This window comes from Penicillium manginii, assembly GCF_028828005.1.
Source record: "Penicillium manginii strain IBT 31320 chromosome Unknown utg000001l:1.0-3466041.0:1.0-3467806.0, whole genome shotgun sequence".
NCBI lineage: Eukaryota > Fungi > Ascomycota > Eurotiomycetes > Eurotiales > Aspergillaceae > Penicillium > Penicillium manginii.
Genome location: NW_026643102.1, coordinates 788,575 through 816,267, shown reverse-complemented (window position 1 = coordinate 816,267; position 27,693 = coordinate 788,575). Strand labels below are relative to the sequence as shown.

At 49.6% G+C, this 27,693-nt stretch overlaps 12 protein-coding genes across 12 annotated transcripts; 8 read left to right on the top strand and 4 right to left on the bottom strand.

Annotated features, from left to right (window-relative positions):
• Positions 1 to 66: 66 nt before the first annotated feature.
• On the top strand, positions 67 to 1,646 carry N7533_000297 (aldehyde dehydrogenase family protein; the record flags this gene model as incomplete). Its single annotated transcript, XM_057096947.1, has 4 exons — positions 67 to 468; positions 536 to 1,008; positions 1,061 to 1,478; positions 1,539 to 1,646. 4 exons carry the CDS (start codon positions 67 to 69, stop codon positions 1,644 to 1,646), a joined length of 1,401 nt encoding a protein of 466 aa, XP_056965440.1.
• Positions 1,647 to 1,994: 348 nt separating this feature from the next.
• N7533_000296 (oxidoreductase, short-chain dehydrogenase/reductase family) lies at positions 1,995 to 3,365 on the top strand (the record flags this gene model as incomplete). The annotated part of the gene is made up of 5 exons (XM_057096946.1): positions 1,995 to 2,081; positions 2,334 to 2,425; positions 2,506 to 2,728; positions 2,826 to 3,015; positions 3,085 to 3,365. 5 exons carry the CDS (start codon positions 1,995 to 1,997, stop codon positions 3,363 to 3,365), a joined length of 873 nt encoding a protein of 290 aa, XP_056965439.1.
• A 75-nt stretch (positions 3,366 to 3,440) lies between these two features.
• N7533_000295 (Zn(II)2Cys6 transcription factor) lies at positions 3,441 to 5,136 on the bottom strand (the record flags this gene model as incomplete). The annotated part of the gene is made up of 3 exons (XM_057096945.1): positions 3,441 to 4,126; positions 4,186 to 4,267; positions 4,327 to 5,136. 3 exons carry the CDS (start codon positions 5,134 to 5,136, stop codon positions 3,441 to 3,443), a joined length of 1,578 nt encoding a protein of 525 aa, XP_056965438.1.
• Positions 5,137 to 5,426: 290 nt separating this feature from the next.
• On the bottom strand, positions 5,427 to 6,941 carry N7533_000294 (uncharacterized protein; the record flags this gene model as incomplete). Its single annotated transcript, XM_057096944.1, has 1 exon — positions 5,427 to 6,941. The coding sequence occupies one exon, from the start codon at positions 6,939 to 6,941 to the stop codon at positions 5,427 to 5,429; it is 1,515 nt and encodes a 504-aa protein (XP_056965437.1).
• Positions 6,942 to 7,377: 436 nt separating this feature from the next.
• Positions 7,378 to 9,448, bottom strand: N7533_000293 (GMC family oxidoreductase; the record flags this gene model as incomplete). Its single annotated transcript, XM_057096943.1, has 4 exons — positions 7,378 to 7,583; positions 7,637 to 8,344; positions 8,416 to 8,993; positions 9,054 to 9,448. 4 exons carry the CDS (start codon positions 9,446 to 9,448, stop codon positions 7,378 to 7,380), a joined length of 1,887 nt encoding a protein of 628 aa, XP_056965436.1.
• A 1,717-nt stretch (positions 9,449 to 11,165) lies between these two features.
• Positions 11,166 to 11,482, top strand: N7533_000292 (uncharacterized protein; the record flags this gene model as incomplete). Its single annotated transcript, XM_057096942.1, has 2 exons — positions 11,166 to 11,289; positions 11,394 to 11,482. 2 exons carry the CDS (start codon positions 11,166 to 11,168, stop codon positions 11,480 to 11,482), a joined length of 213 nt encoding a protein of 70 aa, XP_056965435.1.
• Positions 11,483 to 11,620: 138 nt separating this feature from the next.
• N7533_000291 (Sodium/calcium exchanger membrane region) lies at positions 11,621 to 13,140 on the top strand (the record flags this gene model as incomplete). The annotated part of the gene is made up of 5 exons (XM_057096941.1): positions 11,621 to 11,778; positions 11,839 to 11,841; positions 11,902 to 12,097; positions 12,147 to 13,057; positions 13,110 to 13,140. The coding sequence occupies 5 exons, from the start codon at positions 11,621 to 11,623 to the stop codon at positions 13,138 to 13,140; spliced, it is 1,299 nt and encodes a 432-aa protein (XP_056965434.1).
• Positions 13,141 to 13,833: 693 nt separating this feature from the next.
• On the top strand, positions 13,834 to 15,815 carry N7533_000290 (DUF4246 domain-containing protein; the record flags this gene model as incomplete). The annotated part of the gene is made up of 5 exons (XM_057096940.1): positions 13,834 to 13,872; positions 13,920 to 13,984; positions 14,040 to 14,121; positions 14,182 to 15,159; positions 15,225 to 15,815. The coding sequence occupies 5 exons, from the start codon at positions 13,834 to 13,836 to the stop codon at positions 15,813 to 15,815; spliced, it is 1,755 nt and encodes a 584-aa protein (XP_056965433.1).
• Positions 15,816 to 17,075: 1,260 nt separating this feature from the next.
• Positions 17,076 to 18,233, top strand: N7533_000289 (cupin domain-containing protein; the record flags this gene model as incomplete). The annotated part of the gene is made up of 2 exons (XM_057096939.1): positions 17,076 to 17,539; positions 17,591 to 18,233. 2 exons carry the CDS (start codon positions 17,076 to 17,078, stop codon positions 18,231 to 18,233), a joined length of 1,107 nt encoding a protein of 368 aa, XP_056965432.1.
• Positions 18,234 to 18,909: 676 nt separating this feature from the next.
• N7533_000288 (GNAT family N-acetyltransferase) lies at positions 18,910 to 19,606 on the top strand (the record flags this gene model as incomplete). The annotated part of the gene is made up of 2 exons (XM_057096938.1): positions 18,910 to 19,309; positions 19,386 to 19,606. The coding sequence occupies 2 exons, from the start codon at positions 18,910 to 18,912 to the stop codon at positions 19,604 to 19,606; spliced, it is 621 nt and encodes a 206-aa protein (XP_056965431.1).
• A 2,037-nt stretch (positions 19,607 to 21,643) lies between these two features.
• Positions 21,644 to 24,114, top strand: cat1 (catalase catB; the record flags this gene model as incomplete). Its single annotated transcript, XM_057096937.1, has 6 exons — positions 21,644 to 21,946; positions 22,005 to 22,230; positions 22,290 to 22,416; positions 22,550 to 22,706; positions 22,796 to 22,960; positions 23,032 to 24,114. 6 exons carry the CDS (start codon positions 21,644 to 21,646, stop codon positions 24,112 to 24,114), a joined length of 2,061 nt encoding a protein of 686 aa, XP_056965430.1.
• A 168-nt stretch (positions 24,115 to 24,282) lies between these two features.
• treA (alpha,alpha-trehalase treA) lies at positions 24,283 to 27,683 on the bottom strand (the record flags this gene model as incomplete). The annotated part of the gene is made up of 4 exons (XM_057096936.1): positions 24,283 to 25,482; positions 25,534 to 25,821; positions 25,881 to 27,623; positions 27,672 to 27,683. 4 exons carry the CDS (start codon positions 27,681 to 27,683, stop codon positions 24,283 to 24,285), a joined length of 3,243 nt encoding a protein of 1,080 aa, XP_056965429.1.
• Positions 27,684 to 27,693: the final 10 nt, after the last annotated feature.

The following is a 27,693-nucleotide window of genomic DNA, read 5'->3' as shown; positions in this document are numbered from 1 at the left end:
TTTCAATTCAACACATATCTTAATTACGACTCCGACTATACCCCTTCACATACACCGCAAATCGCCATGTCGAACCAAATCCGAACTATCTCCCCCTCCACCCATGAGGTCATCTTTGACCAGCCTGGCGCTTCTCTCGCGGACGCTACTCAGATCGCCGCCTCTTCCAAGCAAGCATTCGAAGCTTATCGCACCACTACATTGAGCCAGAGAAAGGAGATTGTGAAGCGCGCTCTCGATATCGTCGACACCCGCATCGATGAGCTGGCAAAGGAGCTCACTACCCAGATGGGTCGTCCCATTCGGTACTGCGCCGGAGAAATCAAGACCATGCGTCTTCGTGCAGAGCATATGATGGACATCGCGGAGGAGAGCCTATCAGATCTTCCCGGTCAACCCCAAGAAGGCTTCAACCGCTCTGTCAAGCGAGTTCCTCTGGGACCCGTGCTGATTGTCGGCGCCTGGAATGTAAGAGCTCCCTTCCTGTACACTGCATGGTTGAATATCTCACTAACCAATCGTTCCTGTTTCATAGTACCCCTACCTGACTACCGTTAACGCATTGGTTCCTGCTCTGATTGCTGGCAACAGTGTCCTCCTTCGTCCCTCCCCTCAGACCCCTCTCTTCGGCGACAGACTGCTAGAGATCTTCACCGAGGCCGGTTTGCCCAAGAATGTGCTGCAGGTCCTACACATTGGAAGCTTGGATGTTCTCGACCAGGTCGCCCAACTTCCCGCCGTTCAATCTATCTCCTTCACTGGCTCCACTGCCGGCGGAATTAGATTGCGCGAGGCAACCGCGCGCCAGGTCAAGCCTGTCAACCTTGAGCTCGGTGGTAACGATCCTGCTTACGTGCGCCCTGACGTCGATGTCAAGAATGTTGCCGAGAACCTGGTTGATGGCGCCGTGTTCAACTCCGGACAAAGCTGCTGCTCTGTTGAGCGCGTGTATGTGCACGAGAAGATCTACGATGAATTCGTTCGCCTCGTGCAGGAGGAGCTGAAGAAGTAAGCCCTGCCTTTCCCAGTCGAGGATATCGATACTAACCACTCTTCTTAGCTACAAACTCGGTGACCCTCAAGATGAGACCACCACTACTGGCCCCGTTATCTCCGCCCCGGCCAAGGTCAAGATCCAATCTCACATCGATGACGCTCTCAGCAAGGGAGCTGTTAATTCGACCCCCGAGAATGCTAGCTTTGATCTGGCCAACACTGCCCTCAAGGGCAACTACCTTGCTCCCATTGTCCTGACCAATGTCAACCACGACATGATTACCATGAAGGAAGAGACCTTTGGACCTGTCATGCCGATCATGAAGGTCTCCAGCGACGAGGAGGCCATTGCTCTGATGAACGACACCGATTACGGTCTGACTGCCAGTGTCTGGACCAAGGATCTTGCCAAGGGTGAGGAAATCATTGACCAGGTTGAGGCTGGCACAGTATTCCTCAACCGCTGCGACTATCCCGCTCCGGTAAGTGCTGCGATCCATCATGCTTCTCGTGTCTTAAGCAGTAGCTAATACATTCTCTAGGACCTGGCATGGACCGGCTGGAAGTCTTCTGGTCTGGGATGCACCCTTGGACCCCGAGCCTACGATGGTTTCACCAAGCTGAAGAGCTACCATATTAAGAATGCCTAAGCAAAACTGTTTTCATACCTGTTTCGTGAATCAGGTAACTAGAATTATTTCGGTCAAATACGATATGTACATAATGAATGCAAGAAAATGAATCGATGCCCATAAATCAATTTACTCTCCTAGTAAACCAATCAATACCCTGTAATCCTCAAGCTACATATCATGATCTGGCTAATTACATCATCCACCACGTATTCCAACTTCCTTTCCACTCCCCTCTCTTCCCTTGACATTCGTCGACATTCCACCGAGTGGCGCTCGCAGACCCACACCGCGGTCCGGGACCGCGCTCACTTTTGAAGCGCGGTTAAAGACTTCAGGTCGCAGCTCCACGTGAACGAATTCAATATGCTTATCGAAACTCGTATTCGGTGGCTTTTTACCCCGCGTTCCAAGGTGATAGTTGACCATGGTACAGCGTCTGCCAACAAGACCGTAAGAGGAGCGCGATTACGAACCCCCCGTGCAGCGCTCTAGGGAACTGTTTTTACGCAGAGCTTGAGCATTCAGTGCGCCTCTGAACGGCGTTTGGTGATGTGGACTTTTGTTGAAAATGTTGATATACTGGACCTAAAGGTAGTACCTAAGGGACTCCATTTACAGTCATTCACTAATACTGGATATCAAATCTACAATTCTCTAATTGATTTTTCTTTTTCATCACTCCAAATTTGCAAATCTTGCTAGATATTTACATTTATCCCATCATTCATCACTAAAATACAACATAATTGTCGGACGACTCGAAGGAAAAATGCCACCGTCACCGGTGCTGCTGGGTAAGCCCGGCCTCGCGGATTTCCCAGGCAGGCACAAAAAAGGACTTGAACCAACGACCATACTGATGATGTACCAACAGCGGCATCGGCCTCGAGACCACAGTCCTCATGCTCCGCGAAGGCGCATCCGTCCTCATGACAGACATGAGCACCACAGGCCTCACAGCAGCCCTTCAAAAAGTAAACATCGCCATACCCCCGAGTCTCCGAGCCGGAAAAGTCGAAACAAAGACCGTCGACGTATCAGACGAATCCCAATTCGAAGCCGCAGTGTCACATCTAGATTTCTGGGACGGGATTGATGTCATTTTTAATAATGCTGAATCATGCATCCACACGATGGAGACTCGATCGAGTATCCGGAGGATATCTGGGATCGCACGATGGACATTAATGTCAGGGTCTTTGGTTTGGATCTAAACATTCTGTGCTTGGATTCCGGAGACATGGGAAGAAGGTTAGTAGTGTGATTAATACTGCTATTGTGGTTGGTCTGGTTGGGGCTGCGACGGCCCAGTTGGCGTATACTGCTAGCAAGGGCGCTGTGCTGGCGATGACCAGGGAATTGGGCATTGTTCATGCGCGAGAGGGTGAGTTGAAATGTTCCAAATCGGTTCTGTGTCGGTACGACACTCGCTAATAATGCTTGGTTGGGATAGGTTTCCGGTATAATTCGCTTTGCCCTGCGCTTTTGAATACACCCCTTCTTCAGGGTTGGTTTGGTGATGATAAGGCGAAGCGGTCCCGTCGCGAGGTGCATTTTCCCAGCGGTCGGTTCGGCGAGGCGATTGAGCAAGCGCATGCTGTTATCTTTTTGGCCAGTGATGAGAGTAGTTTTGTCAATGCAACTGACTTTGTCGCTGATGGAGGCATGACGAAGGCGCATGTAACGCCTGAGGGACCAGCCACAGAGGCGCCGAAGAACTTGGCCGGGCCATAAGTGGGTTGACTTTTGCTTTAGTTTACGTCGGCCATGGCGAGGAGATACCAGAAAATCCAATTGCGAGATCCGAGCTCAAGCAAATGAAATCCAAATTTGATTCTGCTGCATTGTCCGACAGATGTTCCAAGGTCCGGCCTCGGATTGAGGTAGCTGCCACATCACTTCAAGAAGTAGGAGTGTTCTCTGCATATTTCCCAAGCCAAAATGCGTCGCCATCGCGACTAGGCGTGTTCTGAGACAGTCCTGCTGCTCAGTTTTACTCAGGCAAGAACCGACCACGGCGATGGGCCAGCATAAGCCGGAATTGATGCGTGCTTCGGGGGATAACTCCGCCAGGTATGTCATTGCTTCTGTAACGGCCGTCTGAATGAGGCCATTGTAGATCCCATCCGATGTGTGCTCATAGCCGCCGAGAGATGTGTACAGATAAATGAGCATGGCTTGCTGAAAGATCAACCCAGCAAGATAGACCTCCGAAACCACAAATGGATAAGGTGACCATCGCAGAATCTGCGCTTGAATAGACGCAAACATTGCCATATCGTCTGCCGTGGGTATCGTCGCGGGACCATCATCCATCATCCACTGGCGGCCAAGATCGAAGATGCAAGGGATCAGGAGAAGTAATTCAAGCCAGCAGCCGCAGAGGTTTCCGACATATTGCGTTTGTAGAAGTTCTCGTGCTCGTTGCTCAAGCTCGAAATTTAAAAAAAGCTGTCCGCTGAGTCGGGCGTCTATTGAGATCATGCTCACGGTCGCTGTGTAGGAATAATATTCAATAACGAAATCTTTCAACTCCCGGGTACGGCGGCGTCACTCTGCGCAAGAAGTTTCACGAGCAGTGTATTTGCCGCCGATAGATGGTCGAATATTGTGCCTGTCATGTCGCCTTTTGCCGTCTGACTTCGAGTTAGTATGAGTATACCCCGAGTAGTTTGGTAGTGCAATGTCGTCTTACCTCGGTGAAACACATCAAAAGGGCGCCAACGAGTAACATGAGTGGGTTTGGCTCTTTTCCTTCGATAAATTCTGTCACCCCGTGTCTGAATAATTTGATAGCTTTGGAATAATGGGAGTGGGCGACAGCATCTGTCTCATCACGCCGGCGAAAGGCACGATGGGCCGCACTTTGAGTGATGACAAGTTGGAGTAAAAGATCGCTGCTAAATGCAAGGGGTACAATTTGGACCAGAAATGGATTGATCGGAGTTGATCCGTTCGCCATGCAGTCTGCGGTGGTACTCAAATAATGACTGAGAAGTTGATATGATTCTGGATCGTAGCCTGGTAGCATGGACATTGTTCTTGGCACCACATTTCCAACGTGGGCCCTGTGCATCAGAGAGATGTCACTGTTACTGGTACTTCCAGTTGATGAGTTTCGTCGGTGATCTGCTGGCGAGTTCTGTGCCATAGGCTCATCTGCATCGTCACTAGCAGTAACTGATGGCGACCCGATCGACGAAATTGAGGAGGAATGCCGCCTTGACGCTGGACTTGTCGATAATCTCATCGCCTCGTGTTCGTCAATCGTTTCAGCGAGACTGAATCGCCTCAAATCCGCATTTTCTTTTGACAGCTCATTCTCGGGCCTGGAATTCCTTCTCCCGGGGATTATCGTTGGCCACGAGCAGCCAAGTTCATTCCGTGAACAGCCGCCGCAAATCGGACGAATCTCGTCGCACTTCTTCTTGCGACGCCTGCATGTCCAACAGCCCGTGCGAACGCGGACTATACGCGTTGCTCTAGGCTGTCGATCTGTTGGCATCCTGGAGGGATTGGGGGTGAAAAGGGACGAAGAGGCCACGCGGATCGAAACCACGAGGCACAAAAGGTTTAACTTGGAAGGGGGGCCGCGCGCTGATAAGAAGCCGGTGTGGGGTAGAAACTCTATTATTGTGCTTACGCTAATGGTCGTTCGCCGTTTAGTTTGGTTTTGGTTTGCCTATTTGGCAATGTTGGGTCTGGTTACGTAGGACGTGCAGAACTGGTTGTTGGCTTCCCCGTGTTCAAGTTCTCAGCCTGATATCATGCATGAAAATTATCGGAACTAACTCGCTAGCCGCGATATACCTCGAGGCAAGTTAGGACTAGCGTGTGGCATTTTTCCACAAAATTCATCACCTCCGCCTTATCGTGCCACGCATCATTATATGCGGCACTCAGGGACATGCGACCGCGGAATGTTCCCACGAATAACCCCAATCCTGTGCCCAATTCCTCTCCTGTTACCCAAGGGTTTTCAACTTCAAATGGGCCCAGCTGTGGAGGGATAAGATTGTCGATAACGCCGAGACTGGAGATAGAGGCCGAGGGCATTGGATTGGGCGCTGGGACGGGTGGATCCTCTTTGCCAATCGGATATCCGGGCGTTGCGAGCTGCCAATACGAGGGGGTTATTGATAAGTGGTCCTGGTCATTTTTAATAGTCAGATAATATTTTTTGACCTCCTCAACGACCCTTCGCATCTCATCTCGGATTTTGCTTTCGCTGGGCGGACTGGTGGATGTGTCCGGAACTTCTAAATCAATCGCCATGCTTTGTCCTGAAATTGAGTGATAAACTGCTGCAGCGTGAAGAGTCGCATTGAATGGCTCTTGACAGTGTCCACGCTCGTTTAGCAGGGCATAGCTGATATATCGAACCAATCGCTTTTTGCACCGCGGCTCCTGGAGGTCCCGCATAGTCATGGCGATTGAGGCATGGTAGACGTGAGTGAGACTAGCCTTGATCTTCTTGCATGCGAGCAAAATCCGAGAAGAAACTTGTGGAGATACATTCAAGGCGACACGCTGGTGATGGCCCGGTATAGAGCGGCCAAACCGAAACGGGATTGTTGAGGCCTCGGCCTCCTTACGCATAGCCGTGTTCAATTCCACGATTTGGCGAAACCTCGCTTGTTTCTCCGGTGGTAGAATATTGGGAATACTGGCTGCAACTTTTAAGGGGGGACTTAAATGCTTCCATTCATCGCCAAAATCTGGGATCACAAAGGTGTTTGGCTCGTTAAACGCTCGTGCGGCGTAGCGGATGAGATTACCCAGTAACTGAAGCGCGCCAAGCCCATCAATAATATTATGCTGCGACCTGAGTACTAGATCCAGAATCAATGAATGGTCTGGCGCATCTTTTCGCTTGACAATGAATAGCGTGGGAAGTTTGGGAACAGGTGGATCTGAATTGCACCATTCCTCGCCGGACTGGCTGTGCGTCACTAGCCTGAATGTTGCATTGAGCCAGGATGTCATATCAGGCATATTTTCTCTTTTCAAAAATTCTTCATATATCTTTTTGCATCTTCTGGCTTCTCGGTTGTATTCCACCCAGGACGCGATAGTTGGGTGGTCATATCGCAGGCATACCCAAGCTTTCCGCAACGCGTCGATCACACGCGACTCTAGCGTATCGCCATCACGGACGATGTATAATGACACGTGGGCAGTCATGGCGAAAGATGCACGCCCTGTTCCGATAAATCTTCTTGCAAACGTTGTGTAGAACTGTTCCACTTCGTCGATGTCGCGCTCCCAACGGCCCAACCCAGCCGGTCGCCAGAGAAGACCGTCAGTCATGGTTTCAGAAGTGGTAGCTTTGAATCACTTGAGTGGGATTAAGTCATTGCTTTAGATTTCCAACAAAATTTGTAGGAGATCGTATGCTTTAGAGTCCACGCTGTCTCACCCCATCCTGGAAGCGGAAGCAAGATTCCGTGTCAAATCGAGCGAAAATAGGTCAATTTGCAGCGTTTTTAGCTTCTCGGCGATAGAAATAAAGCCACGTACAAGGCATAGTTGTGAGCAAAATAGATACGAGAGGCAGATGACCAAGAAAGCTTTGACTGGGATGTCTACCTAGGTATACGAATGACTCTGCATAAGCCGAAGATTAGCCGTGCTTGTCCAGCCACTAAACATTCCCTGGAGATCGGTCCGAGCATCCGGGCGTTTTGACTAAACTTTATGTTATTCTTGTAGATTTCAAAGCAGACATCAGCTAAATATTCAATCTTCAGATGCATTCCCAGTCTTCTATGATCATGGCTGCTCCCTTTTCGGCGATCGCGTACACAGTTGCTTGGGGATGAGCCCCGATCTGCAGAGGCATGATACTGGCATCAATTACTCTCAATCCATCTACGCCATAGACTCGTAAACGAGTATCGACAACTCCGTCGCGTGCGCCTCCTGAACCACCCATTGCACAGGTACCGATGGCTACATATCGTGTTAGCTTGTGACGAAATCTGCAAGGATGTTTTTGGACGTACGGTGCCAGTCAGTGATGGTGTACTTTTCCATCATCGCGTCGTCCAGTCGTTCGTTTTTCTCCGTCTCCAAATCAGACACTTTGTCTCCCACGTTTAAACCATTCGACAATGGAGGAAATGCACGACCTTTGATAATTCCTGCTAATGGCTCTGTTTGACAAATCTTATCTGAGAACTCTCGCGCCAGGCCCATTATCTTCTTATCGAAATGACCCATGCCCATGTAGTATTTCGGGTCCAGGATGGGCAATTCTTCAGTACTGACAACATCGGCATCATTTGATCGAGCTCGGATGTGTACAGAGCCCTGCGATAATGGATACTGTAGTATCTGAAGCATGGTTGCGTATTTCTTATTCGGATCTGCCTTGAAAAATGGACACCAGTTCCCCAGATCAAAGATATATTCAATTTGACCTTGAGACTTAGGCAGCAAGGTCTCTCTTACGTGTTGTCGTAATTTTTCTTTCATAGCCTCTCCTTCGAATTGATGTTCGAGGATTTTCGAGTACGAGATCAAATCGCAACGTTGTTTCTCTGACGTGATGTCCGACACTGAACAATAAGCAACCGAACACGGAAGTACAGTCCACGGGCCAGTTCGCGTGGTCTGATATGCATGGTCGGCAGCGGCCCGTAGAGCTGGGTTGCTGATGATGTCGTTCCCCGATGAGAGGGTCGGAAGCACCTCGTATATACTCGCAAACACTAGAGATATCCAGGAATGTCAGCTTAGCCTAGTTTGGGAGAGCCTATGGACCGGTGGTGTTCCTGCCTACTCATATGATCTTTCAAATTCTCTCCCACGTTTTTATTTTCAAATTTCACTTCGATTCTCGCAGCCTCTAGAACCTCCCGTGCGCCAATGCCCGACATTTCTAAGATCTGTGGCGATTGTAAGCTACCTGCGCTCAGGATAATTTCTCTTCTTGCTTTTATCTCGTAGATGTGCCCGTCATGGCGTACACTTGCGCCGGTCGCTTTCAGACCCGAGTCACATTTCTCCAATAGAACTTTCAGCCCAGTCGTGTCTGTAAAGACATGCAAATTTTCCCTAGATGTGATCGGTGCGTAGTAAGCCGAAGCAGCGTAACTCCGTATTTGCTGGCTAGGATCAATGCTGCAAACCATATTCCAAGCACCGTAGTTGGCCCCTGCGAGACTATCATCACTAGAAGGAATGCCCAGGGCATTCATTGTACCATGCCAGTATTGGTGCGTTGGGCCATATTCCTTGGTATGTGTTGTCTGGATCGGACCCTTAGTACCGTTGAACTCGGCTTGATAACTTGAATTGTAGTCTTTCTGATGGGTAGAACTAGGCTGGTGGAATGTCTCGCTGCGGAGGAAATAAGGACTGCCAACATGTCAGATGCTATTTTTTCATTATCAGAACGTATCCAGTTTCATCACACACAGCAAATCATCCCATCCCCAGCCGGCGTTTCCTAGATTCGCCCAAGCATCATAATCGTGACGGTGAGCTCTGTTCCAAGCCATAAAGTTCAAGGCACTTGTACCACCAAGAACGCGTCCACGAGGCATTGGAAGAGATCGACCCGCCAGCTCAGGCTGGGGTGTCGTTTCGAATTTCCAATCGTATTTCGAACCGATAGTTTCCCCGTAGCGACCGGGCACAGTGATAGCCCCGCCATCTTCGCCGTTTAAGGCCGACGGACCAGCCTCGATGACCCCCACTTGGACTCCAGGGTCTTCGCTAAGTCGTGCAGCAACTGCCAGCCCTGCGGTCCCACCGCCTATAATTAAATAATCGAATGAAAGATCTCCAATTTTCATCGTCCTTTCTCTCATTGTAGGCTTGTTGGCGGATATTGTTGAATATTCAGGGGTAGAAAGTTCAAGAAGAAGAAGGGAGGTGTCTGCGCGGGGTGCGTCGATGGAAATTGCTAGTCTTGCACCGCCTCACTTTATTTTTCAATGATTTTTTTATCGCAGCCTTTGATAGCTGTATGAAAACTTTTTGCTTTTTGCTTTTTGCTCCCGTTAAGTTATCGTTCGCTAGGATACTGGACAAAACTGTTAAGAGTTTATCAAGGTAAACTTCCAATTTTGGCAGGTTCCAAGGCCCGGGGCCGGGGTTCTCGTCCACGGGTCGAATCATCAGCCCTGGAGTGCTTCGACGGGTGATCTGGAAATCAAATCTTGGAAATATTAGTATACTACGGAGTACCCAGGGGCAATTGACTGTTCAGGTGCCCAAATGATCACCCCCGGCCCTGCAGAAACTTTGCAATCGTTGACACCTGGGCAGAGCCGTCAAAAACCCTTCACCTTTTTGTACAACCCCGAATGTCCAATATATGAGCCACTGGCACGGGAAAACGCCAATCCGTCAAAGAATCGCGCAATTGAATCTATTCTGTCTGAAACGAGTACGAAGTACGAAACAGGGCACTAGTACGGAGTATCTCTCACTGACACTTTCCCCACACAGTACGGATTGGTTGGAGCGAATACGGTCGCTTTAATTCTATCAATTGATCTCCAATGTCCTTCCGAGATTAATAGGTAGACAATGTAATTCTTGTGGCTATTCCCATGCTCTAGATGGCCCGTGAGGAATTTCGTATTTCTAAGAAAAATAAATTTCTGAAATTTTAAGGCCCGCTTCTCTCCCTGTAAGGCTGATTTCATTGTAAGGCCGATTCATCTGCCAGACCCTGTAATGAAAATCACCCCGGAGGCAAGGGAAATGATTGACGTCCCGAAAAAATTGAACCCCAAAAATTCTGCTCTGGGAAGATGATCAGCGGAGCAAAATGCTGGATGGCCACAAGCGGGGGAGCTCTGACAGACAATCATGGCTTTTTTTTCATACAAGGCTCGGGTTGGAAAAGTTGGATATCCTGTCACATTCAATGTTCTAGTCTTGTGCTTGTATTTCAGCCATCTTATCTATCCCCATGATCAATGGTTCAACGGTGATGGACAAGGGTCTGGCATTTCAGGGGCGGGTGTAGGCGGATTAAATGCCTCAAGGCCCCTGAAACCAAACAATTGGTTCACTAATTCACTAAAACTCCGCTCTCCATAACGCCCAACCAGTCATCCGAATACGACACACGCTTATCTTCTTGGCAAAGGTCATTTGGCTTGGCCTTGACCCCCCTGAGGGAATTGTATTGCCCACAAACCAACTTCGGCTAGCCTTTACCAAGCCACTAACGATGCCACGATCGATCATCTCACTCCCTACACGTGATTCGTGAAATTGGCAGTCATAAGGGGGGAAGAAAGGAGTGCCCGCTGGTTTAAAATGTCAAGTGGCTCTGAACTGCCAAAGATCCCCTCTCCGCAAGATTTTTCGATTGGGTCGCTTGCCAAACAAATCGCTCAACCCCCCACGCGACAACCACGCGATCCCTTCACGACACTCGTTTATTTAAGATTCCGACCCCAGTCACTCATAAAACCGAATACGAAATAATTCCTGGATCCGAAATTGAGACCTCCATAACCTGTCACTCGAAACCCCGAAACTCTGAAATTGACGACATCTTTCTCCATTATGGTCACGAATGGCAATGCAGCACGAGACGGGAATCATCATCACAATGTTGGCCTTGGAGCATCTTCCCTAGAGGAAGAATCGGGTTTAATGGCAGATTGTGCCTCTGAGCGCAGTTTTGGAAGTGAGCATCGATTCAAGAAATGGTCTTCGAATCGGGGGTCATTTCTAAACCACTCATGCTTCCGATCTAGTAATGCTAATACTTTTTTATTGAAATCCATGAAGATCAAGATCCAGCCGCGCACCGTAAAGATGAGGCCCCCCCATCAGATCAAGAGAATATTCCACAAGAGCCAGGCCTCGGCGGATTTTAGGAGTAGAGAACCCCGGGGTGTGCTGCTTGCGAAAGTCCCATTATAGCCATCAAGAGCCAGCTCAGGGTCCTACTATCGTTCAAAAATTCTACATCGCTCGTTTTCGCGCTGGTCGCCATTATTTTTTCTGCTCTCGAGATGCCGGCATTGGTTGTTTTCATCTGGAATTTGATCGCCATCGTCCCGTTGTCGATAACGCTCACTTTTGCGACCGAGAGGTTGGCTCAAGATCTGGGTGAAACTGCCGGAGCACTGCTTAATATTTCACTAGGCAATCTTGCCGAGTTAATCATCTTGTGAGTGAATTCGTCCTCTGACTGTCTGCAGTTTTCGAGATTATACTAACATAAGTACAGTATGTGAGACCGATCATCTTAATTCCCGATAATCCTGGAATTTGGTACTAATTGTCGAACTAGCACCGCCCTATTGAAGAACAACATCCGAGTTGTTCAAGCGTCCCTTCTGGGATCAGTCCTTGTGAACCTGCTGCTCGTTCTTGGATCTGCGATCATCGCTGGGGGCGTGATCAGCCCAGATCAAACCTACAACAACGATGTCACTCATTCATTCGTTGGGTTACTGAACCTGACAGTCTCTTGTCTTATGATTCCAGTTAGTGATTGCAAGATTACTTCAAAAATTCACACTAACATCTATACAGAGTGCTTTCTACGGAAGCGTGAAAAGCATGAAAACTGCCGATCATATGGCCCTGGAATTCAGCAGAGGCGTCTCGATCATTCTTCTCATAATCTACTTTCTTTACCTCTTTTTCCAATTCAGAAGCCACCCGCATATCTTTCGATCCCGCTCATTAGCATTTCCGGTTGAAGATGAAACTGTTGATCAAAACATCTATCGCACATCCTACGACCCCGTTTTCACAGATATCGAGTCACGACGAAACTCCGAAGACAGCGCAAAGGGCGACCGTCAAGCCTTCCCTGAAATGCGAGAAGTCTCGTCTCCGGCTGGTCCAGCTTCGGAGCCCACAGACCTCGAAAGCGAGGCGGGTCTTCCCTTGGCTCACATCAATACGGAGGAAAGGAGGGATGCTACTTCTTATGGCCACAAACGCACAAAAAGCCACTTTTCTCAAGCAGGTGAAGATTCCCACTATTGCCGCAATACCGTGTTGGCAAACCGCGGCATGTCATTATTCGTCCTCACTCTTGCGACGATCTTGATCGCCATGTGCGCCGAATTCTTCGCATCAAGTTTCGATGTTCTCAATGACCGCGGCGTTCTGGGAGAGTCATTCGTCGGACTTATCATCATTCCTATTGCCGGTAACGTGGCAGAGAATGTCACCGCTGTTGTTGTGGCAGCTAAGAACCAGATGGATCTTGCTATTAGCGTTGCACTTGGATCGGCTATTCAAATTGGCCTCCTGGTTGCTCCGATGATTGTTCTTGTTGGATGGGCTATGGATAAGCCAATGAGCTTGCACTTTGATAGCTTTGGAATGGTCACTCTAGTGGGATCTTCCGTGCTGGTCTCTTTCATTATTCTGAAAGGAAAGACCAATTATTTGGAGGGTGCCATCTTGTGCGCGTGCTTTACTGCTATATCGTGAGTTGCTGCCTAATATCAACCCGCTAGTATCAAACTAACTCTCTCGCAGCGTTGGCGCTTTCCTTTTGCCAATCAAATAACGACGCGACGGCTGGAATAGTCCTGGATCTCTTTCACTCCTTTATTCTCTTCTACCTCTTATTTATTTCTCCCTGTATACACTTGGGCCCAATATTGCTGGTGATTGTTGGGTTTACCTGCACATACGCATCATGGGGCGGCCATGCGGCCGGACCCAACTCCATAAATCGATAGCGAGATCATTCTCTCATAATAAAATAGGTGAAATCTGAAACCTTGAAAGAATTGGCCCCCAACCTAAAGCGAATCAATGACAAATCCAGCGATCCGAGTTTCTACAGCGTGGGGCCACAATAACTCGCCCATATCCATAACTACATAATGTTCTGCCGGTAAGATAAGCCCCATTTGATGCCTATTCCAGATTTTATGTTACAGACCGATTGTAGGTCACTGAGAAGGCACCAATACATATTCAGGTAGCTACCTGACGGCGAGAAAGTACTCCGTAGAGATGGATGAGTTATCATCGCTTGCCACTGTAGGCTAGTGTAACCAAAAGGGTCTTAGCGTCACTTTTTGTGCCGTTCTGCCTGAAACTAGTACCTTCTGCCTGGCCCCCTGGGGTGATCGCGAGGGTAATTTAAGGGTCGCGGTTCCATGCTGTCTGGAAAGTAATCCTATCGCCGTCTTCAGCGAGAAGCAAACTTGCAATGTTTGATTTCATTTCTAAAAAGCAGCCAGTTTCACTGATGCCAGGATTCAATATACCCTTGAATAAGCGGCCAAAGGTAACCCGCGAAGCTTTACCAATTGTGCCCACGTTCTAACGAGCTAGAAAAATGTGTTGGACCAGTTTGTGCAAGGGTTTCCGTTGGCCCTGGAGCCTACAGGAGGATCAAAGTATGTTGTCTTTATCAATGTGCTGGTTTTATTCTTATTTGACGATGATATCTAGCTACAATGCGATCACACAACGAGAAATCGTAATGATGAGATTCATGAACACGATCATGGAAAAGCCCGAGTGGAATCGAAAGGTATCTTCTAATATCTAAAAGTGATAGGAGTGCTAGTACTCAATATCTAACACCTGGTAGGTCTTTGATGGGGAAATCACAGCGAAATGGCGGAACGAAATCGCCCAGAGTGGCCAGGACGTTTCACCCAAAATGATCGACTGGATACTGAAGGAGGTTGAGTGGAAGGCAAAAATACTCAAAGATACAGGATTTGTCACAGTAATGGATGCCGGCGTTGTCAAGTCTGATACTGCAATCCCCGAAGAAGTGCAACGAGCACTGAAAGATGCAGTGAAGCCACTCGAAGACGTGCCAAAGGACCAAAAGGATTACCACCCGGGCTCGGATGACCTAGTTGTCGATCTTGTGCACCCGTCTCTCTTCCCGGTCGTGTATGGCAAGACTCGCATCCTGGCAAGAAGTAGTATTGGCCTTGGCAACTGTCTATATCATATGGGGCTGGGATCCCCGGTACCAATTCCCCCGAAGGAAGATCTCGGCCCACCGATGCCCGACCCATCTAGCTTCAGCTTTTACATGCCCACTGACTACCGCTCGGAAAGACTATATAGTCCTAAATTCCAATGGCTCCCTTGTGAGGTGAAACTTCTGGAGGGGGGGGATTGTCAAATTGTGTCATACATCAACAATGCGCATCCTGTGCAGCACAAAGCCTTGTATGAAGTTGTTGAGAAGGTCATCTCTCGGACATTGCCACTTTGGGAGAAGACTTTGTCCAAGCTTCCCAATCCCAGAATCGATTATTGCGAGGTTGAATATGCTGAGCATCCAGACCCTGAGCCAGAGTCACTATCAGATGAAGAGGATTTCGACGAGGAAGAGTTCTGGGATCGGCATCAGCAGTGGCGAGAAACTGAGCCTATTATTCTTCCCGAACCCGGCGATTTCGTGATTCCGAAGGAAGCTGGAAAACTGAACATACGACAGCATTTTCCGGACACAAATCTTCAAGTTATCGTCAAGCTGGCAAACATTGAATTAACACCTGAAAAGCCAAACTATGATGGGGGCTCTTGGCACATCGAGGGACAGTTGGTAAGAATAACTGATGTTTCAGTTGGCTCTGATTTGATCAAAGTACTGAGTCTTCGCTTTTCCAGAACGAACGTATTTGCGCTACTGCGCTCTACTACTACGACAATGAAAACATTACCGAGAATACTCTGGACTTTCGGAAACGTGCGGTGATTGATGAGGAAATCAGATACGGACAAAGCCGTCATGAATTCTTGCAGGCTGTTTTTGGATTTGGAGACGACGTGGATGGCTTTGGAGGACGCAACACCACTCAGCACCTCGGAGGCGTACTTTGCAAAGAAGGGCGACTTCTCACTTTTCCCAATACCCTTCAGCATCGTGTGTCGTCATTCTCACTGGCAGATCCGTCTAAGCCGGGCCATAGAAAGATTCTGGCACTCTTTCTGGTGGATCCTCATCGTCGAGTCATTTCCTCGGCCAATGTGCCCCCGCAAAACGAGAAATGGGCTCAAGACAAACAGGGCCTCGTCAACCAAGCCTTATCACAATTGCCTGCAGAGCTGCAAAGCATGGTTGGTGAGAATCTAGGTTCGTCCATGACTATGGAAGAAGCCAAGAAATTCAGGCTAGAACTTATGGAGGAACGCGGAATCAGGTCAGTGACGGCTAATAAGGAGTATGAAGAGGGTGATTTTTCCCTTTGTGAGCACTAAATATGGTATTTTTTAGCCAAATAGTACTATTCAGGCTTGAATCGAATCTTAGTTGCTGGGGCCATATTAATTCGTCCATCTCTAGCTAGGTACTCATTCACCGTGGATAGTACTAGTAGTTACCTGAGTGTGTGCTAGTGCAATCTTAGTGACCTAGTACTATGTAACCAAAGCTGGAAACACTGTAGTAGATACCAAGTTCCAAGGTTACTAACCTAAGATTACTAATGACTAGCATACCTACAGCCATTCCCCCGGACGTTCTGGCCTTGGAGCGTCTAGAATCACAGTTCCTAGGTTTGTATAGACCATAAAATGGTGACATATTAGGTCAGGGGAATGGCCATACTACGCGCACTCCTCCTGCAGGGCTTGAAAGAAGGCCCTTTCTCTCCTGTCACCTCCATTTCATCTCCACTCCTCCTCGATTTCACAGAGTGGAGCCCACTTCCCAGAATATCCTCAATCAACTCGAACGGACGACTGTCCGGTTCAAGTTATTACCGTGATCCTCGGGCAACGTAGGATGGCAATCTCCTTTCGAATGATTTAATACCGCCTCGTTTTTACCTTCACTTCCAAGAATAATTGAATAATTTAGAGCGGAGAGGCATTCGTCACTATTCCGTATGTGTTCAAAAAACATCCTATGACCAAGGTAACTTTTTTCATTCGGATCTTCAATCAAAAGAATTGCCGACCACAACAACCCAAATATCATCATCACCACCGCACAAGATCGTTGGATCCTCACGGAGTAGATATTCCGGATATCCCTTATTCTGCACAACTCGGAGTATCGGCTTTGAATCTTCTTCCTGCCCCTATGCCGACTTTGAAACTCCGGCCAGTGGGGCCGTTGGCAGCCGAAGGGGGACTAGGATCTGCATTGGGCAAATTTTGATGACGATCGTCCATAGTGGAACATGAAATTCGCAACCATTTCGCAGGTTTAAACACCGGACCGTCCGGGCTGTCGAAAACCTGTACCTGAATACTGTACCTGACTCTGCCGATCCGGGTTTCCCGATGTATGCCCACTTCTTCACCCCATTTAAACAACCTCTCTCGCGCGAGGTTCATCATTGCGGAGAATCTTCCCGTTCAGAGGCCCCACGCCGCCCAATTCCCTCCCAGTTGATGTTTCTTAATCGAAATTGGACCGGAAATCCCGGCTGCTCCTGAAGATGAATATAATCAACTTGGCCCGGCACCATCGATCGACTTCAAATTGGAGGAATTTATCAGATCACAGAAAAGATGTTGACCTCGCCACTCGTTCTACTTGCCTCCCTCGGCGCCGGTCTTGTCCAGGCACAGCAGCCTACTCTTGATGATTTGTTTGTCGAAAATGCGCCCTCTTCTCCCCGTCCCTACGTCATCCCTCACTATGCCAACTCGCACTCTGTGACGATTGGTTCCCAGCTCTACCGGTTCACCGTTACCGGTCCGTCGTCGGGTTATGCATTCACCCTCATGAGCACCAATGCCCCAGCCAGTGGGAGTTTAGGTGTGCTGCCTCATATTCATCGCCGGCATTATGAGAACTTCTTCTCCTTCAAGGGCCGGTTCCAGCTGTGGGCTCAAAAGGGCGACAGCGAACAACAGGGCCGTCTTCTTACATCGGGTGACTTTGGCTCGGTTCCTCGCAACACCACTCACACATTCCAAATGCTGGACCCTGATACTGAGATGGTTGGTGTTATCGTTCCTGGTGGATTCGAGTAAGTTGCGTTCATATTGGCCCCGTGGACATTCAATTGACATATCAACAGGGATCTCTTCTACGCCCTCGGCACCAACTATACCTCCGGCACAGATACTCCATTTGTACCCAAGGCCTCTAGTGACGCCGGTACTCCAAGTGGCTCGATCATGTCTTCGTTGAAGAAATACGACGTCTACCCCGAGCTGAGCTTCAAGGCTCGCCGTGATCTCGTCAATGGATCTGCGCCTTCCCACAACAGTGTCTGGCACACCGGCAATAACGATCTCGGCAAGCCTGGAAAGCCCTACTTCCTGGCCAGTGGATATGGCCCCAAGTATCTGAGCTCTGAGCACGGATACCAGGTCATCCAGCCACTCGTCCAGCCGAAGCAGGCCGAAGATCTCAACTACACCATTTCGACCCTTTCGCTCAGTCGCCAGACCAAGGATAGCCCTCCTTTGTATACCCTGGATGGTGCAGCTGCATTTGAGGTTGTGGAGGGTGCTCTGTCTATTCAAATCGGCGATTTTCCATTGGCAACTCTCCTGACAGGTGACGTGGCTTTCATCCCTGCGCAGGTACCTTTCACCTACTACACTGAGACCGCCTTCGCCAAGGTACTTTTCGTCGCCAGCGGCAACAACAGTCTTGATCAGCAGTTGATAAGCGGTGGACAGGAGTGGAATTTCACTTCTTTCCCCAAGTATTAATTATACCCATTGGACTGCATGTACGGAGTACTAGATTTCATATTTGATATAATAGATTTTTCGTCACCACTCGGACGGAAGGCAGCGGAACATGCGCCTCGCCTTGTGACGTATCAGTTTCGAATTCCACCGTGTTGCTTACGCATTTGCAAAATTCTTGAAGCTATTCTCAGCGGTCGCTAGAATCTTCCTCGTATCTGTTGGACCAATCATCAGCAGCGAAGCTGCAGTCATCATTCGTATTAGGCAGAATTTACCAGCCACCCCGCACAACCTAATTTATTATGCAATTCCCCATCTAGGAATATGTATTCCAAATTCGAGGTGCACATGCCAGTACAGTCACTTTTTAGAGGCAGAGCCTCGAATATCGAACTAATAGATGTCTAGTTTGTTCTCCGCGGCCCGAACGATACCCTCCCGGTGCCTCCTTACTCGTGCAATTTTTTTTAATTTCCCCCGGATAAGCTTGTTCAATGCAACCTCAAACAACCTTTGCGGTGAAGGGACCGCCAACTGTAGATTTGGTTGATCTGGTGCGTGAGATCGCCCCGCTTCAGCAGCCCCCACATATGCGAGCGAAGTTACATTAGGCGCATTGCCCCTCGATCAAAAAAAAGTATCGAAAACAATCCTCTCACTCCAAAGTTGATCATTGAACAATTGCACTGCCAAAATGGGCTCGGTTCAATCTCCCCTCCTGCTGCTACCAGTTACCAAAGAAGACATCCCAACATGCGTCGACATCTGGTTCAAAGCCTTCTCAAAAGACAAGGACATGATGCAACTATTCCCCGATACACCGGGCATGCGAGAATGGACGGCGGGATACATTACCCTTGATCTCGAGACCAAGCCATACCAGTACTATGTCAAGGTAGTGGATCCCGAGATCACGGACGAGCGAGGTCAAGCACAAATACTCGCCTATGCGAAGTGGGACACCGCCTCGATAGAAGTGCGCGGTCGTCGATTTCCACCTTGGGCGGAGGAAACCCCCGGGGACGAAGCTACGGGTGTGTTTGACTTTCTGAATGGGAATCGGAGTCGTGTTATGGGAGATTTGAAGCATTATTGTGAGTTTAGTAAATCGGGGTTCTTTGAGATCTGATATCCAGGGCGCAAGATGAGGCTAACTGGGGTCCGATCCAGATCTGGATATGCTCTGCACCCACCCTGATTTCCAGAAGCGTGGGGCTGGCTCGATGCTAGTCAAATGGGGCTGCGATTTGGCTGATAAGGATGGGGTGTCTGCATACGTTGATGCAAGCAAGACGGGTGCGCCGTTGTATGAAAGATTTGGCTTTGTTGATCGCAGTTTACCTGATCAGGGCAATATTGCTGCAATGGGTCGTTTCAAGAAGGACCCCTGATAGAATTATTGTACTATGAGAAGATGATCTGATAAATCTCAATTGAGTAGTAAATAGATGAGATGAAGGAGATGGGTTGAACTCTGAGCCTGCAATAGGTTACTCAGTCTGCTTATTCGAGTGAGCTCTCATGCACCTGGGCAAAAAGCGCTGTTGTACATAAATTTTAGAATGCATACTCTGTACTCCGTATCTATATCCACATAGTCCTATTAATACTAGTATTCGTTCTCTACTAGTTCTTCCACAGGTGGGACTATTGTCTCTTAGCGGGACTAGCTTCTCCAATTTAAAGACGTCTGGTTTTTAGGAAGATAAGAAAGAATCTCGGTCGCATAGCTACCTACATACTTCCCGACCATTGTGCAAATTAGCAAGGACTTATAAAGTGATTATTTCTCTACTTCGTCAGTGCCCCATGCCCATCTCCTAGGCATTTTGCGCCCACCATGCCATCTCCGCGTTGTCCAAAATTAGCAGCAGTCAGGAACGGCATACACTGAGGGGAAATATGCACGACAAGACCGCCATCAGCTAAAATTACCTCGCTCCCTCCCCAGAGGCAAAAGGAGAAATAAGTCTATCTTGGCTATCACATCTGAGGGACCACTCAGAGCACGCCTAGGATCTTGCGACCGTGATGGTAGATCCACAGTCGGTAAAACTGCGGAGAGAAAGTACAGACCAAGAATGGTGAAGATGGGCAGGGCTAGCAGGGGTATGTTGCAGCAGTTCAGGACGATCTTTCACTTTCATCTCAGGCTCAGTCCTCACGTTCTAGGGCTCAGCATTGAAGACACCTGGGCATATTAAGGCGTGCAAGGCGATTCCTCCTCACCTCGACGCTGTAACAAGTAAACAACAGATCGGCCTGAGACAATTCTGCTGTTTCAACATCGATGGATCCGAAAGATCTGCGTCTGCACAAGCGGTGGCTATCTGTCTGCAACGACCCCTAGATCCACCAGTAATCACAAACTACAGAGCACAAAGTACCGGGACAAGATTTGCAAAGCAAACACCAAGACTTTTTCCACGTCATGGGCGTGGCATCAATTTCCCACGCTGTACTTCCTCACAAGCCTCTTGCAATGCCAAGTCCCACCGTCGTGGGGGAGTTACAAAGCCATCATTCTGAGTGGATACTATCCCTGGAGGGGCTGGACTAGGGCACGCTAGGCACGGGTGCGCATCATTGCTCCAGACCAGCTCATTACCAAGCACCTTTGGCTCGGCCTTCCAGCTTGGCAATCAGAATAACTGAAAGACCAGCCCCGCTGAATAATTGCCAAGGGCACCAGGTAAACAGTCCACGCGTATCTCACTTTCCTGCCGACAGAATCGGCAGCCTTGGTTCCTTTCCTGGGATTTTCTCCGAAGTAGAGCCAATCCGCCAAGCTACACGGTGCATCACAACCACTCCGCGATCATGCTCCACCCAGTCCCAGCCCAGTCCAGCCCAATTGACCGGAAGTTCAACCTGTGACCGTCGTCAGATGCGTCTGCTCTGCAGCCTGGGCACTCTGGATGTCCACTCGGCCGCAGACATAGCTACCCTGTCGCAACTAGCCAATCGCTAATTGACTATCATGCACCCAGCGACGCTAGGGACTAGGAACAGGGCCAACGGTCCACCGGCAACGAGCATATGGTACCACACTGGCCTTGCACGATGAAGAGGGTCCTCTGCCGAACCATTTTCTCCACCGGGCATGGGGTTAAACCAGTTGTGTTCCACAGTCGGCATGGATGTTGGTTCTAGCCTGCCGTGCTAGAATAATCAATTCGCTTTTGGTTGGCGAGCTGCACCTCGACCATGTGCTTGCTCAGTCTGGTTTTTGTTCAGACTGGAAACATGATTGGTCTGCTCTGCAATCGGCCCCGCGAATTACAGAGACACCTGGGCATACAAGTTCTCTCGTCTGCCCTGCATATAAATACGACGTGATTGTCGTCGTCGCCGTTTTGCATTTTTTTTTCCCCCACCCGTTGACCTGATTACCCCCTAAATATCAAGCTTGTATCCCAGCCGACGCGATGCATTTGCTTGCTCTGGCCACCGGCCTTGTCGGAATTGCCAATGCGGCTTGTCCTTATATGACGGGTGAAGCTGGCGAATATAATCCACATGAGCTTCGCCGTCGGGCAGACAACAGTGCTGCTGGCGATACCGAGGAATTCTTGTCGCAATATTATCTCGATGATAAGGATTCCTTCCTGACTTCGGATGTTGGCGGTCCAATTGAGGATCAGAATAGTCTCAGTGCAGGAGAGCGTGGCCCGACTCTGTTGGAGGACTTCATTTTCCGCCAGAAGATCCAACACTTTGACCATGAGCGTGTATGTCGAGATAACTGCAGTCTTTAATTCCTGCGCTAATTATATCTTCCCGCGATAGGTCCCTGAACGTGCTGTTCACGCCCGCGGTGCTGGCGCCCATGGAGTTTTCACCTCGTATGCCGATTGGTCGAACATCACAGCCGCATCTTTCCTCTCGAAAAAAGATAAAGAAACGCCCATGTTTGTGCGCTTTTCGACCGTTGCTGGTAGTCGAGGCAGTGCCGATACAGCGCGCGATGTGCACGGATTCGCGACACGCTTCTACACCGATGAGGGCAACTTTGGTACGCAGTACGGAAATCAATCAATATGATATGCCCACTAACTATTAGCAATGACACAGACATCGTCGGAAACAACATTCCAGTCTTCTTCATCCAGGACGCAATCCAATTCCCTGACTTGATCCACGCCGTCAAGCCGAGCGGTGATAACGAGATCCCCCAAGCTGCAACAGCCCACGACTCGGCGTGGGACTTTTTTCAGCCAACAGCCTAGTTCCTTGCACACTCTTGTCTGGGCAATGGCTGGCCACGGACTGCCCCGATCTTTCCGCAATGTCGACGGTTTCGGCGTGCACACTTTCCGTTTCGTTACTGACAGCGGGAAGTCGAAGCTTGTCAAGTTTCACTGGAAGGGCCTGCAGGGTAAAGCCAGTTTGGTGTGGGAGGAGGCTCAGCAGATTTCCGGCAAGAATCCTGATTTCCTGCGTCAGGATTTGTGGGATGCGATTGAAGCTGAACGCTTCCCTGAATGGGAGGTGAGTTTGATCGATATTAGCAGCTTGAACCTTTAGGCTTGCATCATTTCGAACATTATTTTCGCAGAGCTAACATCTCATCTCAACAGCTGGGCGTGCAAATAATGGACGAAGACGACCAACTCCGCTTCGGCTTCGACGTCCTCGATCCAACAAAGATCGTCCCAGAGGAATACGTCCCCGTCACAAGACTAGGCAAAATGACCCTAAACCGCAATCCAAAGAACTACTTTGCGGAAACCGAGCAAGTCATGGTAAGTCATATCCCCAGCACTCCTCACAAACCCACATACCTCCTTTGTATTCCAGCTAACAATCCCCCCAGTTCCAACCCGGCCACATTGTCCGAGGAATCGACTTCAGTGACGACCCCCTCCTCCAAGGCCGCCTATTCTCCTACCTCGACACCCAACTAAACCGCCACAGCGGACCGAATTTCGAACAACTCCCCATAAACCAACCCCGAGTCCCGATCCACAACAACAACCGCGACGGCGCGGGCCAGATGTTCATCCCCTTAAACAAAGACGCCTACACCCCCAACACGCTCAACAAAGGCTCGCCCAAACAGGCAAACCAAACAGTTGGAAATGGCTTCTTCACCACGCCCTCCCGCACCGGAAATGGTAAATTGCAGCGCACGCGCAGCTCCACGTTCGAAGACGTCTGGTCTCAACCGCGTTTATTCTGGAATAGTCTTGTCAAGGCGGAGAAACAGTTCGTCGTTGATGCGATGCGGTTTGAAAATTCGAATGTTGTCTCGCAGGTCGTTAGGGAGAATGTTATTATCCAACTTAACCGGATAAGCAACGATCTCGCCAAGCGCGTTGCGGAGGCAATTGGCGTTGAAGCACCTGCTCCGGACCCAAGCTTCTACCACGACAACACGACGGCGAATATTGGTGCCTTTGGGCAGAAATTGCTTAAGCTGGAGGGGCTCAAGGTTGGGGTTTTGGCTTCTGTGCAGAATAGCTCGAGTCTGGGCGTTGGGACTGAGTTGGCGAAGAGTCTTAAGGGTGTTGGTGTTGATGTTGTTGTTGTTGCGGAGAGGCTTGGTGATGGTGTTGATCAGACTTATTCTGGTTCGGACGCTGTGCAGTTCGATGCTGTTGTTGTTGCTGGGGGTGCGGAGGGTTTGTTCAGTGCGAGGTCGTTTACGGAGAAGCAGAGCAAGGCTTCTTCGCTTTATCCTGCGGGGCGGCCGTTAGATATCCTCATTGATGCTTTCCGGTTTGGGAAACCGGTTGGTGCGATTGGGAAGGGTGTTGGTGCGCTCAGGGCTGCGCAGGTTTCGACAGACAGGGAGGGTGTTTATGTGGCGAAGGCTGTTGGGGATCAGTTTGTTAAGAATATTGAGGAGGGCTTGAGGATCTTTAAGTTTTTGGATCGGTTTGCCTTGGATGCGTGATGTGAATTTAAATGACTTGGGGATGCTATGTATAGTTGATGTTGCTGTGGTTTGAGCACAGTTTTTGAAATAACCAATTGTATTGAACGAGAAATGGAAAGTTTTTATATACAAGCAGCATGATGGGATTGTAGCCTGGGTGCGTAGACGAGGACGTCTAGTCTACCTTTAAACGAAAAGCTCGCGACGACGACGCATAAAGGAGCCCGAGTCCGACAGTCCTGCCGTCCGCAGCTTCATCCGCTTAGCAGTCCCCACGCTGGAGGAATTACCGGTACCTTGCGTTTGACCAAGGATTGCCCATTCAGCCACGGTGGCACCGGTGCCATTCCTCGCTTCAATATCGGCAGAGTCCAGGGCCTGGTTGCCCACGATAAGCAGAGACGCGTACCTAGCGGCGGGAATTGCGGAAGGCAGGGTGACATTAGTAGTGTTTCCGACGGGCATGGCGATAGCGTCCAGATTGGTCTTGTTTGCATCGTATGGGTCCGAGAGATTGACATTGCTCAGTGTAGAAATCACCTGGTAGTCTGATTCTTGGCTCCCCATTGTGATATCTGCACTGCCGAGGGTTTTGTTGTGGAAGACGACAGTCGCATTGACGGGAGGTGCTTGTGCCCAATCAAAGTAGAAGCCTGAGACCAGAGATCCTGCTTCTTTGCCAAAGGACACTGTGATCGCGCTCACATTATCCGCCCACGAAGGCTGCCACTTTGTCGAAGTAGCACCGTCGTTGACCGAGATTGGGAATTGGCCAGGCTCGTAGGCGCTCTCGGACTGAACAGATTGGCATTGCACGAGATTTCCATCCACGGTCTTCTTGAGGTCAATCTGGCGGTTTTGCAGAGTGACTGAGCCCTTGGGCTGCAGGTTGTGAACGGTGATGTCATCGTCGGGACCCGCATGGATGGGAATGGTCTTGTTGGCGAAGCGTAGGTCTGCAGTTTCCAGAGGCGTCGAGTTAGATCGGCTGATTGTGGTGTGCGTGTGGTTGGACCAAGCGGAGATGGGCCATCCACGCCAGTAAAATGTGCGATACTTCAAGTAAGGAATCTGCGGTGGCAGATTGGGATCAACTCGCAGGAAGTCCTCAGGGAGCAAACGAAGACCCAGATATCCGAAGATGGCGACCTGATTGGCACCACCGTGTCCTGTCAGGAAAGGGAAAGCAGGGTGGGTGCCGCCGTTGATAGTTGAATCGTCGATTAGTTGTTCGGACATTTGGTAGAAGGGTGCTCGAGTATAGGGTTTGAACGAATACAATCCGTATGTGTAAGCCGAGCAGCCCGAGGGTGACATCTCATTCGCAACAGCAGAGAAAATGGCCCAAGTCATAGCCGGCCCATCGGGAGATTGCTTATTGGCATACTGTGATAGTCAGCATCAGTGCTATTTCATGTGCGTTGGGGGCGAACTCACGTAGTCGAGGTCATTTAGCGAATCTTGGGCAGTGTAGTTCGCAGTATAATCCAGAGGGAAGGTGTTTAGAACCACGTCAGCCTGCTTCACCGCGGCACTACCATTCATAGTCGTGAATTCAAGCGTCACTCCACTTTCGCGGAGAATCAAGACGTTATCAGCTATATCGTCCCAGGTGGAGTTTTCTTCGAGTCCAAATTGCTGGCGGAAGGAATTGGCATGGCGAAGAGTCTCTGCGATAAGTGGCATAGTGAAGCCACCTGCATCGACATGATTCGCATACTCGTCCTGGTAGATGTCAGTTTGGTTCGAAGTTTCAGCAATGAGAATGTACAAGCGAAACATACCGGATCCGTCATGTTGGTCAGCGTCCAATAAGACCCATTCCGTACCAGGAGATCGGTGAAGAGAGTAGCCACAGAGTCATAAATAGGGAAATGGTTCTCTTTGAAGAATTTGGTGTCGCCGCTAGTTACCCACTCATTGACCATGGAGATGCCAATATCTCCGTTCAGGTGATACTGATAGTCCCAGCAAGGGCCAGTAGCTGTGCAGTTACCAAACCGCCCACTTGTCCAGGGATACGCGGCAGCAGAGGGGGAAAAGCTGGTCTTGTTCTGGGAACCCGCATATGCTGTCTTGATGTTCTCCTGCGCCTGTGCATACCTATCCAGACGGTAGTTGGTAATACGCTGAGCAGCTTCGGGATGCGATGTCGTGAGACCCGGCTGCATCCAGACATCGGCGTCCCAGAAAACCTGTCCAGCGTACGAGTCGGAGGTCAATCCACCAACTGAAATGCTATCTCGGTTGAGCGCAGTGCTGTTCGCTTGCTTGATGGCATTTTTGCCGACAGTGTTTTGTAGCAGATAGTATGTGTTGGCAACGGCAATAATGGCGGTGTCGATGATGATGCTGTCTGCGGGGAGGGATCCATTTCCAGGGAGAGTATAGTGATCGACAGAGTCATCTGGCATTACGCTTGCCCATTCGGTGACATGCGCGCGAAGTGACTTGGCCCATCCATTCTTCATCGCAGTAGAACAAGCTTCCTTGGCCACCTTCTTCGGGTCCGCAAATGCATCGGTCGATGCGGCGCCGACGAACTTGGTCACTCTCACGGATTGCCCAGCGGTAAACTTCACATCAACGGACTGTGCTATAGATGAGTCATTGTTACTGAGATATGACGCATCAGTGACCACCTGGAGTGTTGACAGGTCAACACCAGCGTTTCCGGTCACATTGGCGTAGACGTAGGCAGTGACATTGTTGATTCCATTTGGTCGCACGGATGAGAAAATTGCACCATCGTCTTGGTCCGACTCGACAAAGTCTGAGCGAACAGCAGCAGTGCCATCAATGACATTCACGACCGTTCCATTCACGTCCTTGGAAGCAACTACTTCCAGGTCTACCACGGCCTGGTTGACGTAGAGCTTGTTGGTGAAAAGACGATAGTTGACTTTGAAAGACCCTTTGTCGCCATCCGGGGTCCAGGTATACGACCAGGTGAGAAGACCCGCCTTGAAATCGTAGGTAGAGCTGAAGTTGGAGATTGTGTTGTTATCCACCGTTGCGTCCAGGTATGTATCGTCGCCGAGGTCAAGAATAAGGCCACTCCAGTGCGGAATACCGCTGATCACACTGTCGTATCCATACTGCGACAGCCAACCGAAATTGGAAGAGTTGGTATTTGCCTGGGAGTCGAAAAAGCCACTAACGGTCGCGAAGGCTTGACGTTTAGAGAATAAAGGCCATCCGCTGGTTCCTTCATCCCCGTCGTCTTCGCCATCCATTTCAAAGAATGGGCCAACGCTGGCAACGCTAATACCAATGTAGCCATTGGCGACGGATCCACGAGACTGGAACTGGCCTTGCTCCAGGTTTGTAGTGGAGAGGAGCCAGTTATCTTGATCCCAGGTGACGCCGTCGAAATCGGTTGGATAGACATTGCTGCTGAAGTTGGTCGCCAGTTTCGGGCCGCCGTACCTCTTCAGGTTCTTTGCAATGCGGCTCTTGGGAGACGCTCCATCCACCAGATTAGTGAGATTGAGAAGCAGAGGCAAAGCCCGTGCAAGAGTAAGGGTCTGGACTGGCGTCAGTTTATTTCATTCGGGTTGGGCGGGAGGACTGACTTTGAGCTGCATCGTGTCGCGC